This window comes from Molossus molossus, unplaced genomic scaffold, assembly GCF_014108415.1.
Source record: "Molossus molossus isolate mMolMol1 unplaced genomic scaffold, mMolMol1.p scaffold_m16_p_1, whole genome shotgun sequence".
Lineage (NCBI taxonomy): Eukaryota > Metazoa > Chordata > Mammalia > Chiroptera > Molossidae > Molossus > Molossus molossus.
This window is the reverse complement of record NW_023425344.1, coordinates 230191692-230210184: the sequence shown is the minus strand read 5'-3', so window position 1 is coordinate 230210184 and position 18493 is coordinate 230191692. Positions and strand designations below refer to the sequence as shown.

Genomic DNA, 18493 nt, shown 5'->3' with positions numbered 1-18493 from the left:
GCACACACACACACTCCTGGTGCTCGCATTAGATCAGGACGCTGATGACTTTTTTTAATACCTGGAAACCAGGAACCAGTGGGGTCCTAGCCTCTCAGTGCTGACCCCCAAATTGCTGGCCCACGTGGACTCTCCAAAATTCTCTGACCACCAATCCACCCTTCCTACTCTAAGGAGAGGGGGAGCCACTATGCAAACCCTAGCCCCGCAAAAAATCCTTCCCCAGACTGCTAACACACTGGCCCCCACTGGCCCCTCAGTGCTGTGGTCATTTCTGAGGTTGCCCCCACTGTTCATGCCAGAACCCTGGGAGTCGATCACGGCACCTCCCTTTCCCTCAGCCCTTCCCCATTTAATTCATCCTTGACCTTTGTCTCCAAAATACATCCGTTCACTCCTCATCTGAGCCACCATCACTTCTTGCCTGGATGACAACAAAGCCTCACAATCGGCCTCCCAGTTCTAGCCGTTCCCCAGAGACGCCACTGCAAACTGGACACGCCGTTCTGCGTGAAGCCCGTCAGTGGCTGCCAACCTGGGATCTCCTCAACATGCCCGGTGCTCTGTCCAGCCCCGCCCTTCAGTGCCTCTGCCCTGCCACCACCACCGCCTTTCTGTCCGACAGATCCACACTCGTTCCCAGCCGGAGGCCTCTGGATTCTCCCTTCTCTCTGTCCCACCCTCCCTTCCCCTTCCCCCAGCTAGCCCCTGGTCTCAGCTGAACCGCCACTTCCTCAGAAAGGCCACGGGCCGCCCCCAACTCAGAGCACCCTATACTTTTCCCTCGTGTCATTTATCACAAGTGTCATTGAACTTTTATTGTTCTGATCACTCGTGCAACATCTGCCACCCCTACAACTAGATCATAAGCACCATGATGGCAGCTTGCTCACCCGTAACCCCTGAGGCCCACACGACAGGAGCTCAATAAACATCTGCTCAGTAACGGGTGAATGAACAAATGACTGGTGAAGCCGCAGAAGGGAGGAAGGCTGCTGAAGGTCCAATCACAAGGGGCCCCTCTCTGCCTGTGGGACAGCCAAGCCGAGCTCCCAGCCGAGCACCTGCCCCACCTGGGCCTCAGGCTCCATACTTCCAGCTCCAGGCCCAGGAGGCACTGGCCCCTCTGGTCTCCCTCAAGGTTCAGACACCTCCCTGAGGTGACGCCTCCCAGCGATGACATCCTTGCCCCTGCCTCCACTTGTCAGCTCAGGTTCTCCAACTGCCCAAAACGCACTCTCTGTGCCTTTCTGCGGCTTCTCTGTCCACGGCCCCTCGAGTCCTGCTCCAGGTTCACCTCCTCCAGGAAGCCCTAATTCACCCTCTGCACCACCCTACTTGTGCATTCCCGACAGCCGCAGCCCCAACCCCGATGACTTCCTCTCATCTGGTCTCGTGTTATGTCATAGCTCATTCTACACCTAAGATACAGGCTCCTCAGAGATGTCAGCATGTGTCCTGAGGACAGCAGCCACGCAGTGCCCTCCTCTGGCTCTCCTTCCCCATTCAGACCACTGTGCAAGGAGTCCTGCCCTCCAAACAAGGGGACGGGGTGCCAGTCCCACTCCTGCCACCAACCAGCCTCTTCGGGGTCTTAATTCCTCACTTTTAACTGGAGGGTGTTGGAGCACTTGATCCTTGACAGCCTTCCTAACTCTACGGTCCTGTCACTCTTACCTTCTGTCCTGCACCCCCTAACTGTGCCCCAGCCCATCCCAACCATCCTCTACACACACATGTGCACGCACACACATGCACACTCAGATGTGGTTCTCCACCTGGCGGCAGTTTAACCTCCCTGGTGACAAACATGCTCACACACATGTACACACACCAGGAGTCGCCTCCAGAGTGACGCAGGCAAGGCCCCCGGGGAGCGCGCCTTGACGCAGGGCCTCCCGTGGCAGAAATCTAGGGAGCCTGGCCTGGGATGTCAGCCTGTTCCCGAAGCTCCATGAATAAAGAAGCAGGCACAGCTGGCCTATTCATAATCAGCATAAAAAATTGATTAGCCCTTTCCAGATTAAACATTATTGTTTCAATGATGAACATAAATCAGGAAGACGTGGAGGGCTGGCCTCCCTCTGCTGCATCAGGTGGACAGAGCACAGGGGCAGCGGAAGGAGAGGGCCCCTCCTGGAGAAAGGCAGCTCTAAGCTACGAAGGCGAGGACCACCCTTCACCCTCGTCACCAGCTCCAGCCTGCGCCCACGGAGGGCAGTACCTTTTCCAGACGTGAGATGGAGGAGAGCCCAGCAACCCACATTTCTAAGAGCCACCTCCTCAGCCATCATCTGACTGGCTCCTGGGCAACACAGGTCCAGGGCCCGCCCAGGGCTGAAGGAGAGATGGCAGAGGAAAGAACATGGCCCCCAGAGGAAGACGGGGTCTCACAGCCCATCACCGTGGCCTTGAACCCAGCCTCCCCACCATCACGCGGCCTCTAACTAAAGTGTGGTTTTCTCCGCAGCCGGAAAATGCTCAGGTTCTGCTCCCAGCTGAGGCACCACCCTGCTGTGTGATCCTGAATAAGTTACATTAGTGTCTCTGAATCTCAGTTTCTACATTTGGAAAAAATGGGGAAAGGGATACTACCTCCCTCAGCTACTGCGAGGACTAAATGAGACCTTGTGTTTGAAAACATGTAACAAATTCTGGAGACAGAAAACAATAAATACTCGGCTCCCTGACCTGTTGGGGTTCTCCACCTGTCTGCTCCTCCTCCCATCAGAAATGCGGGCGAGGCCCGACACTGCGCGGCTGTGAGACGTTGTGAGAAGCACAGGCTCCTTACAGAGAGAATGGAGCAGGGGTCAGGAGCGTGGGCTCTGCACTCAGCCCTGCTTTGGCTCCTGACTTTGCCTTGTGGGTCGCTCCTCTGTAAAAGGCGAATGGCAGGACTTCCCCTCAGGGCAGCTGTGAGGCTTATGGGAGATGGTGCCTACAAAGTAACACCAGCAAGCACGGTCCTGCAGATCTTTATCCTGCTCCAACCAGCCTGACCTGCAAGTCCTGGTACTTACACCTGTGCTCAGAGGCGCTTCCCCGCCGCTGCAGAAGTAACAGCCCTCAGGAATAACCCTCCTCAAGAAGTTCGGAGGCTGGTATCTAAACACTGCCTTTCCCCTTGGGCGGGATCATTCTGAGGTGACCGTTTGGCACCATTTCCCATTGTTCCCAGGGGGCAGCTGGTTTAAGAGCACAGCCACCGGCTGCCTTCTCTTCCCTGGACCACCTTCCCACTTCCCCACTGGCAACACCAGAACTTCCCACAGAACCACTTTCACTGGTATCCTTTTCTTGGAGCTGTTTCCTGGGAAAGCCCAGCTAGGATGAGCACCTCTCCCACCATGAACACTCAGTTTAGGTTGGTAATCTGTTCATTGTAAGACGAGGCAGGACCTGGGACTCCTTCATGGCTTCCACTCCAGCCCTCAGCAGTAAAGATAATCCTCTGGCCTGCAGGGAGGCAGGAAGAAGGCATCAGAAACCACTGCAGCCACCCCCACCCTGCCCAGCGCACACCTGCAGGAGACACACTCCCCTCTCCCTGGGGGAAGGAAGGAGAGAGGAGGATGAGGATCTGCTGCCCCTCTGGCAGTCCCAGAAGTATGGGGTCAGCTGTTGGGGCAGCTCCTTCCAGATCAGTGGTTGTGCCATTTGTCCTTTGGTCTGTGGCCGCCTGACTCACTGCCCAGCCTGGGACACTTGCTCTGAGCTCCAGGGGGATGGAGAGGAGAAAAAAGTTGGCCCTGCCCCGCTCCTGGAGACAACTAAAAACGACTTCTTTTGCCAGAGGTGGATGTTGGAAAGAGGTTCCTTGCATGGCTCCTGCCTTGGGCACCTCTATCCATCCTGCACTGTTGGCTGACTCTGCCTGAAATGTCTCTTCCTCAGTCATGGGGGCTTGTACGTACATGTACACACACATGCATGCACACACACACACATGATTGGCTGATATGACTTAACACTACTTCTTGGACCTGGTGACTCCCTAAAGCCTGCACATCAAGGCCCACTGCCTAAAGCCATGCTATTGCCCTCCAGAGAGCACCCCCACTCAGGGCTGGCAGCTGCCTAGCAGGAGGGGTGGGGACTTGGGCAACAGAGCTCAAAAATGGTTCTGCTGCTTTTAGCTACTGTGACTTGGCTGTTACTTAACCTCTCAGGGCCTTTGCTTCCTCACGTGGAAAACTGGAATAGTACAATCTACCAACCCTGCAGAATTATTGTGAGCATTAGAAACAGTATCTGTAAAACATCCAGCAATGGGTACTACACAGCAAGTACCCAATAAACAGAAACTACAGCATTGCTATCCACTGACATGAACATGGACAGTTTTCCCGCCTTATCCATCGTTATGCCCTTTCCTGCCTTGCTGCTTCCCACGTCATGCCGACTCTAACATCCGGGTTTACGTGAGGGGGCCCATCTCCTTACACTGGTCTGATAACAGACATCTGCATTTGTGTCCCAGGGCTACCATAACAAACTGCCACACACTGGATGGCTTAAAACAAGGGAAATGACTGTCTCGCAGTTCTGGGGACTGGACGGCTGGAATCACGGTGTTGGCGGGCCTGCGTTTCCTCTGGAGGCCTAGGGGAGAGTCCTTCCTCACCTCTTCCTGCGTCCTGGTGGCTGTAGCATCTGTGTAGTTCCTTGGTTTGTTGCTACATCACTCAAAGCTGCGTCTGCATCATACAGCCCTCTTACAAGGACACCAGTCACTGGCTCACCCTAATTCAGTATAAACTCATCTTAAGCAACCTACTGACATCTTCAAAAACCTCAGGTTCTAGACAGGCATGAATGGGGGACGCATGGGGGGTCCTGTTCTACGCAGTAAACTGTCTGACTTAGGTGAACTGGGCCAGAGTCCTCACCCGGAATTTGATCAGATGGAACTGGGGTCTCCCTCCCTGGGCCAGGCTGAGAGCTGTCAGTGGCACCTGTGCACGGAGGAGCCACCTGTGAACGACGCTGGGCTGCAGGGAGAAGTCAGAGACAAAGAGGAATCCTGGAAGAGCACCCCCAAACCAACTCCACCCCCACTCTTCCCATGCTTTGGTTACATGACACAATATACCTGCCTTTTTGCCTCCGTTCACTCATGCTGCGGTTCTGACCCTCACAATTACAAAAGCCCTAGCATGCCCACCTGTTACTGCTTGGATCGTGTCCTCCAGGTACTCGTGCTCTGAAGTCCTAGACCCCCAGTACTTCAGAATGTGACTTCATTGGGAAGTGTGTCATTGCAGACATAATTAGTTAAGTTGAGGTTATACTGGCATACAGTGGGCCCCTCATTCACTATGAGTGTGCGCTTATGAAACGGGGAAATTTGGACACAGATGGAAACGCCACACACACAGGGAGCACACCAGGTGAGCATAAAGGCCGCCATCAGGGTGATGCTTCCACAGGCCAGGGAATGCCAAAGGGTGCCCGCAAACCACCAGAAGCCAGGAGAGAAGCGTGCAATAGATTCTCCCTCGCAGTCCTCAGGAACCAACCCTGCCGACTGGATCCTGGACCTCTAGCCACTAGAACTGAGACAATGGATTTCTGTTGTTTAAGCTGCTCAGTTTATGGTATTGTGTTGCAACAACCCCAGTAAACTCTTACACCCTCAACCCAAGCGACCTGCCATTCCAGCCCCTGGTTAGCTCTCAGGCACTCACCATCACGCTGCCCAGCCTCAAACGCCCTCATACTTCTGCTCCTTAAATCTTACTCATCCTTCGAGGGCCAGCTCCAAGAAACCTCTTCTGAACTCCGCCTGAACTCCCCTGCGTCAGCCCACAGCTGAGTGCCTCATTGTTCTCTGATTACTGCCTGTGTATTGTTCTGACTGCCTGGCTTTGGGAGGCAGGGCGGGAGGGACGAGGCTTTGACATTCTCTGTATCCCCACAGCACTGGCACAGTGGTGAGAACATATCAGCTGCTCAGCAAATCTGTTTCCTGAGTGAGTAAAGCAAGTGGTGGGCTAAGCGTCCCAGGTCAGCAAATGGAGCCACCATGAGTCGAGGCCCTTTCGCCACGGAACAGCCCAGACACAGCAGCCGAGCAGAGGGTTTGGGCAACACCCTGCAGGTCAGATCCCGAAGAGAAGGAGTACCCCAGGCACGGTCTGTGGACTGAAGGTGAAGTGGTGAGCACACAGATATAATCACCAACACAGGCAAGTGGGAGGGCTGGCAGAAGGGTACAAAGAACACCCTGGAATCCTTTCATCCTGAAAATATGGCTTGCTCGAAATCCACGGGACACGACAAAGTCCCACGTGGGGAGAGGGCTACTGGAGGCCCTTTGGATGACTGACAGCAAACCAGCCGCATTCCTGAGTGTCGGCCACCTCATTCCAGGCCCCAAGCTTCCAGCCCTGGACAGAGAAGTCCAGGGGACGAACACTGGATTGGGGGTCAGGAGCCCTGGGTTCTAGCCCTGCTTCTACCATCGCCTGATTCTGCCACACTGGCAAGTTGCTTCCCGCTCTGAGCCTGTTTCCTCATCCATGAAACACAGAGGTGGGATAAGATGCTTTCTAAACCTTTACAGCCCATGAATTAGTGGTTCTCTCGAACAACACACAAGTGCACGCGCGCACACACACACACACACACACACACACACACTTAGCTGGTTGGACTTCACACTGGCAAGTCTAAAGTACTTGCCACTGAACAACAAGGCTGAACAAAAAGAGCCAGTGTCTGTCGAACCATGGAAAGCTCCAGGCACCAGGATGTAATCCGAGGGTCCCAGTCTTACAGCTCCTGGGACTTACCATCTGCCAGGCACTGTACTTTCGACGAGCTATTCCTTTCGATCCTCATCACAGCGCCATCCATGTGAAGGTTCTGTTATCATGCTTTTTAGAGATGAGGGAAGTAAGGCTCAGAAAGAACTAATAATCCAATTAGAATGCAGTAGCACTTGGGGTTGGTGCAAGGCCCTCTGACTCCAAGCCTATTTTATTAACCTTTATGCCATACTCCCTCAGAAATTATCCTTTGGTTCCTTCTAAAGCCAGACCTTGCCCTTGCCCTTAGTCCATAGTTTAGATAGTCCCAGACATGCCCTCACCTGGCCCTCCACAGGCTGCCACAACAATGCCCCAGGGAACCAGGGAACCAAGGCCGAGGCAGAGCTGGCTCCCTGAGGACTCCAGGCCTCGTACAACCACACCGTGATGTCCTGCGTCAGTGCACGTAGCAATCCGCTACTGAGCAATTTCTGTGTGCCGGGCCCTGTGCAGTGCTCTGAAGGAACCCCGGGATGAGTGGGGGAGACCTGCCCGCCTGAGAACATAAACCAAGCTTTGAGATGACCGGAAAACCAAGCTGAAGCCAGAGGACCACCGTGGGTTAAGCCAGGTGCTCTCGATTCACAGTCCCACTTGGCTGCGAGGTCAGGGAAGGCTGCGAGGGGACAGGGGCATTCATAGTAGCTCGTCCATTCAACTCAGACACATTTACTACTATCACTACATGCAGAGCCCACACCAGGACCCGCGGGGAGTTCAAGATGGGGAAGCACCCAACCTTCGCGCCACAAATAACTGCATCAGAGCTGTAGCGGGGCGTAGAGTACCTGGGGACACAAAGAGCCATTATTGCTGCCTGGGGTGCGTGAGGAGGCCAAGGGAGACAGAGTGACCAGAAACCGTCCCTCGGTTTCCCATTTGTAAAATAAGTGTCAGTGCCTACGGCAAAGGGTTTTAGTGAGAAGTTGATCCATCTGAAACTTTAAACAGGGCCCAACAGCTGGCCAGCATTCAGGAGAGCGAGCGAGAGCAAGCGAGAGAGAGAGAGAGAGAGAGAGAGAGAGAGAGAGAGAGAGAGAGAGAGCGAGCACGCGCAAGAGCAAGTGGTTGTTGTTGTTAGAGCTTAAAGCATGAGACAGCCAGGTGAGCAGAGAAGGGAGATGAGAGGGAAGGCCTGGGTACAAACGCAAGGGGAAGGAGGGAAGCCGCGGCCAGGGCAGAGCCGAGCAGAGAGGCACAGGCTGCAGAGAAAGTGGAAGCAGCTCCAGGGCTGCTCTCTGGGTCTCTATTCCACAGGCACCATGGGAACGTGCTCCAAGCTGTGCGGGATTCATCCAAAAGCTACAGAATATCGAACGGAAGGTGACTCAGAGGCTGGAGCAGGAGCCCGCAAGGCAGGGGGAGGGTGCGGGGCCAGAAGCAGGGCAGCGCGGAGCGTGGGGGCCGGGCCGGGCGGGCCTGGGGAAGACGAACCAGTGCCACCATGCCGGCTGTCTCTCCCCCAGTGACTAATGACACACCATCCGTCCCGGCTGACATTAATGCTTCCCGTCATCCATCTCCCACTCGTTAAATTACCATTTATGGCCAAAATCACTCTCTCATAATTGATAAAAATCTCCTTTTGATGTTCGGCATTATTGGGGGGAAAAATGTTTTTTTATTCTTCATTATGTTTTTAATATAAATGTATTTTTTTTGAGAGCTGCTGGGAAGGCCAGATGAGGCTAAGTCAGAAGGGAGGGTCATCTCTCTCCCTCGCCCCAGTCCTCCCCACACACTGCTCTGTGGCCACCAGCTCCTCTGTTCCATTCCCAGATGCTCACATGGTAGCCTTCTTGGGGACTGTCCGGGGAGACAGAGAAGCAGGGCACCAGAACAAACAACGGTTGTGCTGAGGCCCAAAGGAAGCAAATCCACAGGTGGCTGAAGCCCTGAGGTAGTCCTCAGCCTGGGCCAGCGGGGCAGCCAGAGGGGAGAAAGGGTAAGCCGGCCTCGACCAGGCCCCTGCCGGTGTGCAAGAACGGGACAGGGGCTCCAGAGGATGGGGACCCCAGGGGCTGGCAGAGTACCTGGCACAGAGGAGGGCTCTATAAATATTTGTGAGTAAGAGGACGGGAGCAGTTGGATCAGCACCAGAAAGAAGGCAGCAAGGACTGTGACAGCATGGAGGCATATGTCACCAGGGGAGGGCCTCCTCTGGCCTCGCGGCCCTAAGCACTGTCCTAGACCTAGTCCAAACCAAGGCATGTCCATCCTTGCCTATGCCCCACACCCAGCTCCTCCAAGCGGAGAAGAGGAGAGCAGCTGCCATCCTGCAAGAGGAAAAGGCTGCGTGGCTCCTGAACATAGCACAGCCACCAACATGTGACCCTGGGCCCTCAGGGCTCCACGCCCACCCCCTCCTCCATGGAATCAGCCCAGGGGACCAAGAACAAAAAGTAGGTGCTGCTGACGGACCTCTGGAAACCACAGATGTCAAAACTGCTTGGAGGAGCTGCCAGCAGCCTCCCAAGGTGAGGATCGTGGGGAGGAGGGAGGAGCAGTCCAGAGGCCCAGGGGACAGGCTCCCAAGGCAGCCTGTGGGAGATTTCTAACAGTGGAAGGGAAGGGGCTGGCCACTGGATGGAACACGGGTCCTAATCAGGGAGGGGAAGAGAAAGGAGGATTCCTCTGGCAAAACAGTAGCATCTGGGAGAGAGACCATATCAGGTATCAGAAAACCTGGTTCAAGACCCAACTCTACCATTTATAGTCTCTCAGAACCTTAGTTCCTCACACAGAAAAAGCATCCAGCACAGACATAATGGCTAGTGTTTACTGGCCACCTGCTCCGCGCCACGCATGCTCTGTGTGCTCCATAGTCATTAGTTCATTTCATCACTGCAGCAAGCCTCTGGTAGGTGCTGTTCTTATCCCAATTTTGCAGATGAGAAAACTGAGAGACAGAAGATAAGAAACACTCCCAAGTTCACAAAGCTAATTGAACCAACAGGCAGTTTGGCTCCTGCCCACCTCCGAGGCTCAATATGAAGCTTGACTGTCGTGTGGAAGCAGGACCAAGGATATAATTGTGTTGTCCTGACCAAGAGCTGCGTGGGGAACCACGCGAGTTAATTTTACGTTATCAACTCAGCTGGGTCACAGTGTCCAGATAATTTGGTCAAACAGTATTCTGATGTTTCTATAAGAGTGTTTTTGGATGAGATTTACATTTAAATCTGTGGACTTTGAGAAAACCAGATTGCCCTGGATCATATGGGTGGGCCTCATCCAATCAGTTGAAGACCTGAATAGAACAAGATCGACCTCCCAGAGCAAGAGAGAAGTCTGCCAGTAGATGGCCTTCGGACTTGAACTGCAACATCAGCTCTTCCTGGGTCTCCAGTCTAATGGGCCACTCTGAAGATTTTTGATTTGCCAGCCTTCATAAGCCAGTTCCTTAAAACCAATCAATCAATCTCTCTTTGCTTATGTATCATACACACACACACACACACACACACACACACACACACACACACACCCTGTTGGCTCTGTTTCTCTGACTAACAGAAGAATGCAATCCAGCCCTGGCAGAGCTGCCACAGCCTAAAGGAAGTGATGCCCAGAGGGGTCTCCTTTTCCTAGTTCTCACAGTTCTCCAGCAGAGGTCCTGTGTGTAGGTCTGCAGAGTTGCTAAGGGTCATCCCAGAGTTTGCCGTTCACTCTCTATGCCCACCACCCTGTCCCCCGGCCCCAAGGCCTCCACAAAAGCCCCTGCTCCAGTCTCTGCACTGCCCCCACCCAGTGCTCCCACCACCAGGAACCCCTTACACAGGCCAGGCAGTCCCTTGCCACACTTCCCACTTTCCACCTTTGCTCCTGCTAGTCCTGAAACCAAGAGTGTCTTTTCTCTGCCACCCCACCGAGCTTGATAAACAACTGCTGTTCTTGGGAGAAGAGCTTCTTTTTGTTTTTTTCTAAAATTTTGCTTACACCTTGAGTGAAACAAGACAAAAATGTCAGCCTCCACCTGTACCTGGAGATTCATATGAAACAATGAGGTGCGCATTCTCCAATCTGATGCACAGTGGTTCTCTCCTGCATTTTCATAGCTACTCCGGTCAGATGGTGCATCAAGAACACTGAGTACCTGTAACACCCAGCACTGTCCTGGGGTACTATGGGAAGTTACAAAACAAGGTCAAGTCTAGATCCCCACCCCATGCAAGTCCAGGGATTAAAAGACTAATTAAACATGTTTCAGAATACACAAGTCAAATCCTGATATCCCACCACCAGTATAAGCGGTGTCCCTAACAAAGAAATTTCTGCATTCCACTCCAGTAGCTGATCTCATTTCCTTAGGTTTTTCACAGAATTTCAGAGCTAGAAAGAACCTAATCTGATACAACTATATTCCAGAACAACAAACAAAACTGAATTACTTACTAAAATACATTGTAATGAGACTAGACTTTCCATATGTGTTGGAGAGGGAGGGAGGAAGGAAAGGGGTGTGTGTGTGTGTCCATAACCAAAGATAAATCTACCAGTGCAGTTGACAATACCATCATCTCTTCCTAAACCTCACTGTAACTCCTATTCCCAAACTCTCCGCCACACCACAAACCTCCCCCCCCACCTGTAAATCATGCCTCTTCTCCTGTATTAGTACATCTGTCCCCTCTCCATCCTACTCTGCTCAGATCCTTCTCCAAGTCTTCCTCTCCCTCGGGCTCACGTTATGAAAAGAACATTCAAAAACCCTTTATGATGTGACTTCAGCCCCAACTCTGCAACCTCAGCTCTGCTATTCACCAACCTGAACCCCAAATTCTAGCCAACAAGACTATTCACCATGCACTCTCTGTGCTTATATTTCCCAGCGCCTGCACCTTTGCTTAGCCCACCCCACTAACCAGTAATTCTCTCCTCCAACCCCCATCACCTCCAGTCTCACCCAGCTCTCAGAGCCTGGGTGAGATGCCACCTGCTTCAGAAAGCCTCCATCTATCCAAAGGTAACCTCTCTCCCTCTCCTCCCATTCCTACTCCTCCTCACACTCCCCCTCTCCCTCCTGAAAACTCCATGGGTGCTCAGGGCCAGGTATTACAGTGATGAATATACCTCCTGATGACCCCAGACTACAGGTGCCAGAATGAGGCCTTGGCTGCACCCACAGCTTCTAGCACTGGACCCTTTTCACTAAATACCAGCTGCTCGGATAACAAAAAGACAAGAAATGGAAGGATAAAGGGAAAGATGTTGAACAGAACTTCAGGCTGTTAGTCTGCAGGGGACCTCAGAAGACTCCTAAACCAGATGAGAAAGGTGTAAGGATGGGTAGGTCACTGTGAAGAACCCTACAGCACAGACCCAAATGGTCAACAGCCTCATGACTTAGGCCTGCGTCTGTTCCATTCAGGGTGGAGAGGTGTCAGCCTTGGCTCCTTCCACAGCATGGACCATGCCCAGGAGCAGAGTGAACCTGAGTCTCATCCATCCATCAGGGCTCCCCTCAGCAGGGAAGGGCCGTATCTTAAACACCCCACCCTGATTCTCAGGCTCATGCGCCATCTGCTGGCCAAGGTCAGCACCACACCTGTACCCATAGCCCCAAGGGTAGTCAGGGGACCAAGCCTGAGACCACCCCCAACCCACTCCAGACCCAGGTCACTTTTGAGGCTGTAGAAATGTCCCCACCTCCTAGAGTTCGGGCTCCTGACTGCTTCCCAGAATCTGTCCTTCAGAACTTAAGACTAACATTCAAAATAAAAGAAAAAAGTAAAATTCTTTCTGGTAACACTAGCTGAGAAACTTCTAAGACAAACACATAGAAAACTGATTTCCAGAAGGATTTCTGCCAAACAGAAGTTTTATTACACAGTAGACTAAGCACTAGCCTGTGAATCAGAAGATCTGAGGTCTTGCTATGGCTCACATGCCCCTCCCTTAGCTGTGTGGTTCCTGGCCCCCTTGCCACACACTCCCTGCCTAAGCCAATCCCTGTGCTCGGGTGGCACCCCTCCCCTTGCCCTCGCCTCTGCACTGATGGAACTGGCTGCAGGCCAGAGATGTGGACTGATCCAGAACCGAATGTAAACCATGGGGTCCAGAAGAGCTGCAACCTCACTCTCATCCCCTACTCCCGTGCTGGGGACACCCCTCATGGCCAGCTCTATCTGCCCGGGGCTGGGATTGGTCTGGGAACACTAGTGACCCTCTGAGGTCCCTGCCAATGGGAGGGGTTCCCAAGAGGCATAGATGCAACCAACCAGCACAGGCTGGGACACGCCAGCCTCGAGCTCCTCTCTAGTCACCCCTCCCCTTTCCAATCTGAGATACGGGGGCAGCTATGCCGTCTCTGAGGTCCAGGTGCCCTCAGAGCTCATCCAAGGATTCGGACCTAGAAGAAAGATGGTGATGTGCGACAGACCAGCTTCCTTTCACCATGCTCCGGAAACCAGGGGGGAAAGAGCTCTCCTGAGGGTCCCAGGGCAGTCATGGAGCCCAGGACCAGCGAGGCTGCTCAAACATCTTCCTGGGGGGAAGAGCTGCTCCCTGAGAGGTGTCAAGGGAGGGACTGGAGGAGGAGGGAAGCGCAAAGTGAGTGACTTTCCCCCGCCTTCCACCCCCACATCCACCTACCCTGCTCCCCGCACAGCCCCTTTCCCTCCCTCCACCCACACAGACTGAAAGTGTGTCACCGGGAACAAATGCCATCTTCCTAGGAGGGAGGAGGAGGAGAAATGGGGAGGAAAGACTCTGATTGTGTGCCTGTGGGGGCCAGGGTAAGAAACCAGAGGTTTCTGAGCTTCCCAGCTGTGAGGGACGCCCCCACAGAACTGTGACCTTGACATCAGCCTCCCTTTCTCAGAGGGCTCAAGATAACCTGTGGGACAGGTGCCACAAGCCACCACACACAGGACTACCTGGCCAGGGGCGCCTGAAGAAGAGGCCCTGAAGATGCAGGTAGAATCTTCCAACCTCTAACAGTCTTTAGCCAGCTGAGCGGGCCCACCATGACTGCTGACACCCCAACGTCTCCTCTCACTCCACCCTGACTCAGAGAGAGCCGGTGACCTGCTCTCACCTCCCCCCAGCTCCACAGACGAGTCTGCCTCCGAGGGTCAACCTGCTGGCTTTCCTCGCTCCGCCCCACTGAGCTGCCCCAGGCCAGCAGCGATGCACTGCACAGTTATCAGAGATTTATTTTGTTTTCATTTGGGAGTGAATCTCATGCTATTGAAAGCAGGAGGCCAACAGTCTTGGCAAGAAGCAAAGCCATGCATGGGCCTCCACTGTACCAACCCTGTCCCTGCATCCTGACCCTGCTTCCCGCAGCCTGAAGCCTGCTCCTGACTCCAGCCCCAAATTGGGTTTCACCTTCACTCAATCTCCCCCATTTTGGAGGAGATGTTCCTCAGCGGGGAAGAAATCCACAAAGGTTTCTGTGCTCCCCCTCCAGGCCAGTGGGACATCTTTGGCTGATGCTAGGCACCTGATACCAGCTTTACATTAAGAGACAAACAGCCAGGGCCAGCTCCATGCAGATCAGGGAACTGGAACAACTGGTCTTTACAAAGCCTCTGCCCCTACTCTCTACTCCGCCCTGAGTAGCCTAAGGAAGCCATCACTCGTTCGCTCACTGTTTCTTTAAAGAAACACTGGCACCTACTACACACCAGATACTGTCCTGGTGCTGCAGAGACCAGGTATAAGTACCATCATGGTCTTCATCCCCGAAGACTTTAGTGCTTGCAGTGGAACCACCCAGACATAGCTAACCAAGCCCCAAGCTGCACAAGTAGAAGCAAAGTTAAGCAGTCACAGAAGATTTCACAGGAGAGCTGAGTTTTGGCCAGGATCCCCAGCACTGTGCCTGGCATTTGCTAGATGAATGGATAGGTGGATGAATGGTCTAGAAACACAAGGACTACCTTGACAGAGAGAGAATGGGGTAAGACATTGCCATAAGGACTGAGGGCTAAGGGTACATGGTATTTGATGAGCATTTGCTCCAGGTCAGAGACTGCACTTAAGAACTTTATATTCATTATCACTTCTAATCCTCACGACAACCCTATGAGATGGACATTATGCCCCATTTTGCAGATAAGGAAAGTGAGGAGCTGGATAAATAATTTGTGCACAGTCCACGCCCCTGGCTCCCAAGCCCAAACTCTAAAGCACTGCACCCCACCCGGACATAGTCATGAAACAGGCAACCTGCAAGTGGATGGGGTGGACCTTGAAAGCCCTGCTAAGAATTTCAGTCTCTGGAAAATGGGAGGCATCAAAGGCTATAAACTAACCTCAGGAAAGGTATTGGCGGATCAAGGCTTGACTTTAAGATTATTTTGCTCAGAAAAAATTCTAGGACACCCAAAGGATTCTCTGTCAAAGAGGAGAATTTCAAATAGAGTAATAGGTGAGGGGGGAGAGGACATTTTTAGTAGCAATCTCTGAAGTATCCTTAAATGATGGCACACAATTTGTAGGGCCGGGCGTGACTCACAGCTCCACAACCCACAGACAGATGCTCAAGCCCCTCCATATCCCCAGAAGCAAGACAACCAGAACAGGCCAGCAGGGTCCATGCCACTGTGCCCAGTTCAGGCTCCACACATCCTGCAGGGCCCTAGCATGAGTCCAAAGGAGTGTGACCTGGGCTGTGGACAGAAGGGCCCTTTGCCCCTTGCTCTGTTGCTCTAAGTGTCAGAATAAAGATCAGAAAAGTGAGTTTTGAGGAAGCAGGTGTTAGCCCTTAGGAAGAAGAAGCACTTTTATAATTAGAGATGACTAACAAAAGAAGAGACCACCTTGGGCAGCAGATGAGAGGAGGAGTTTTCCCATCACTGGAAGTAATCAAGCAGAGGTTGATGACTGCCTGCCACAGAAGTTCCGGAAAAGCCAATGCACCAAGTGATGCAGACAGCTTACTGATAGGATCATAGAGCACTGTGCAGCAATCACTTACTAAGGTGCCCTTGGACATTTTACCTTAGCACCTAAGCCTCTATCCCTCATCTGCGAAATGGGGTGAATAGTAGTACCTACCTCATATGTTTGTATGAGGATTAAGTGACATAATGCATGGAACTCAGCACAGTCATCCACACGAGAAACCCTCAAAAGTTGATAAATATTATTAGGTTGAGCCATGTGAATCATATTAGGTTGCAGGTCAAAAACAGTAGAATATCAACTCTTTCAGATGGTTCAACTAACATTTTTACTGAGGGACAATGAGGGTCCTGTCCTCCCTGACTTGGGCATTGAAAGCTGCATGGAGTGTGCTTCTGCACGAATGCTGGGTCCCTAGCACTTGGCAGTGAGAACTCCGACGGGGCCCTTTCAGAAGCGAACTGTCCCAGGTCCCAGCCCTCCTGGTGAAGGCAGGTACCTCTTTGCCCAGGTCCTCGCGGATGACTTGGCGGACCTCTTCCATGCTGCTCTGTGGGGCCTGGCTATGCAATACCTTCAGCGTGCTGGTGTACTCCTGGGGCAGCAGGTAGTCCAGGGCCGCCAGGTGCTGGCCCACCTTGATGAAGGTGCCCCGATTGGCACAACAGAGCTCACAAAGACGCCTGGCAGAACGGAGGTGCACCTGCAGGGAGACAGGCGAGGACCAGAGAGGTGTGAGTGCACCCTGTTCAGTGGACATTGTTCCCCTGCCCCCTCTGCTTGAAAATGCTGATTTATCCTCAGTACATACGTACACACACACACACACACACACACACACACACACCTTCATTCACCATTCCTCTCAATGTTCTCCTTAAGTCTCAGTACCCAAAGCAGTCAATTCCAACCTCATACTGAGGCTGACCTTCTCACATGGCCGGATGCTTCTGATCTTTCCATCAAATTTACCTGGTCTGGGTCCCACTTCCTAGAAATGAGTGTTTGTTCAAGGCTTTTAACCAAATCTAATCTACTAATGATTCATTCAAGAGTACATCAAGTTAATGCATTTGCCACCCAACGCTCAGACATACTAATAATACTATCTATTTGGAGGCCTACAAGTCATATATGTTATTTCTTTTAATTCTTACAGCAGCTCAGGGAGACAGGTATTGGTATCTTTAAAGATAGAAAACTTGGTTTGCTTATAAAGAAATAGAAAATAAATATTCTTTTAAATGGGGGAGGGGTCTAGAAAACATTCCAAACCTAGGGCTCTTTCAACCCAGCAAACTTTTGCAGTGGTCTCGTATTAACTGGAGCAAAGTGTTTCTGGCACATGGAGCTGGGCAGATTGTCTAGGACAGAGCAGCCTGAACTTGCGGCCTGATGCCCACCTGTCCTTCCAGAGCTGGCCGGTGACCCCCATCTGCTCCCAGGCTCCACATCCCCAGTCATCACTCCAGCTCAGCTGAGGGTCTTGGAGCTCTGAGGGTCCTGTCTTCCTGGAGCTACAGCTTCTGAGGTAGGATGGGGCCATGAGCACACACAAAAGACATGGGAGTCCAGTGCCCTGTGGGAACCTGGCAGCTCTTCCACCCACAGAGTCAACCAAGAGAGGGTGAACATCTTTGATGGACTCACCTTCTCTTAAGTGCTATGAAGGATGTTGACATAAGTAAGTACACAATGGAGGCATAGACCACATGAAGAGTTAAACAGCAGTTGGCAACACACATGGAAGAAACATTCAAAAATCCCATATAATTAGTTGCTAAGTGAACCATACAGAATACTGTTACTTTAGAAATTAAGAAGAGAGCCCTGGCCGGTTTGGCTCAGCGGTTAGAGCGTCGGCCTGCGGTCCTGAGAGACCCGGGTTCGGTTCCCGCTAGGGGCGCGTACCTCGGTTGCAGTTTGTCCCCGGCCCTGGTCGGTCGTGCGGGTGGCAGCCACTCGATGTGTTCCTTTCACATCGATGTTTCTCTCTCTCTCTCTGTTCCTCTCTCTCCCTCCCACTTTACCTGAACAAAAAATGGAAAAATGTCCTCGGGTGAGGATAAAAAAAAAAAAAAAAGAAATTAAGAAGAGAACACTATAGCCTCGGACATCCTTGTCCCAGCAGCCAGGAAGCCTACCTGCCCCTCCTACCATAGCAGAACACAGGCCACAGACTCCGGGCATGAGCAGGATGCCCTGAGGCCCTTGGGCCCACCCACTGCTGGCTGTGGGGGACGCCCAGCCTCCCACCCCCGTGCACTCACAGGCAACCCTGTGTACAGGACTCCATTCTCCTGGGCAAGGTCCCTCAGCCTTGATGTGGATACCTGATTCAAGCTGGGCCAGAGAGAGTCTTTTATCCCAGACAGGAGGTTACACGGAGAAGAAAATTAATTCCAAGAATTAAGAGAGCACACCCTAGATTAAACAAAGGGCTGTGGGGGATGGGACAGATGACCTTTCTTAGGAATTTGGAAATGGGGACTGTGCTGGCCAGTATCAGATGACAGAAGGTCCGTACTGCTATGGCTGGCCAAGGCCACACTCAAGCCCTAGTTCTAAGGAAGTAAGAATGTAGGTTAATACAGTCAAACAGGGAACCAGGCATATCCTCACAATACAAGGGTCCAGGCTGTTATGAACAAATGACTTTTTGCAGCTCAAACAATTATCCCCCAATTCCAACTGAGCTAAGAAGAGGTCACAATCATCAGCAGAATATGAGGTGGCAGAAAGGCATCCACAGTCCGTTAGACCTAAGGTACGGTGCAACCAGAGCCCAGGTCCGGCCAGGTGCTCTGGTGAGGCTGCCCTGGCAC

General features: G+C 52.6%; 1 protein-coding gene across 2 annotated transcripts in view; it reads right to left on the bottom strand.

The window, feature by feature from the left end:
• The window catches only part of ADCK1 (aarF domain containing kinase 1), a 108792-nt gene that overhangs the window by 45576 nt on the left and 44723 nt on the right, over positions 1 to 18493 (bottom strand). For both annotated transcript variants that reach the window (XM_036246516.1, XM_036246525.1), the window contains exon 4: positions 16168 to 16371. In XM_036246516.1, the coding sequence (XP_036102409.1) occupies positions 16168 to 16371 (204 nt within the window). The remainder of the gene's footprint in view (positions 1 to 16167; positions 16372 to 18493) is intronic.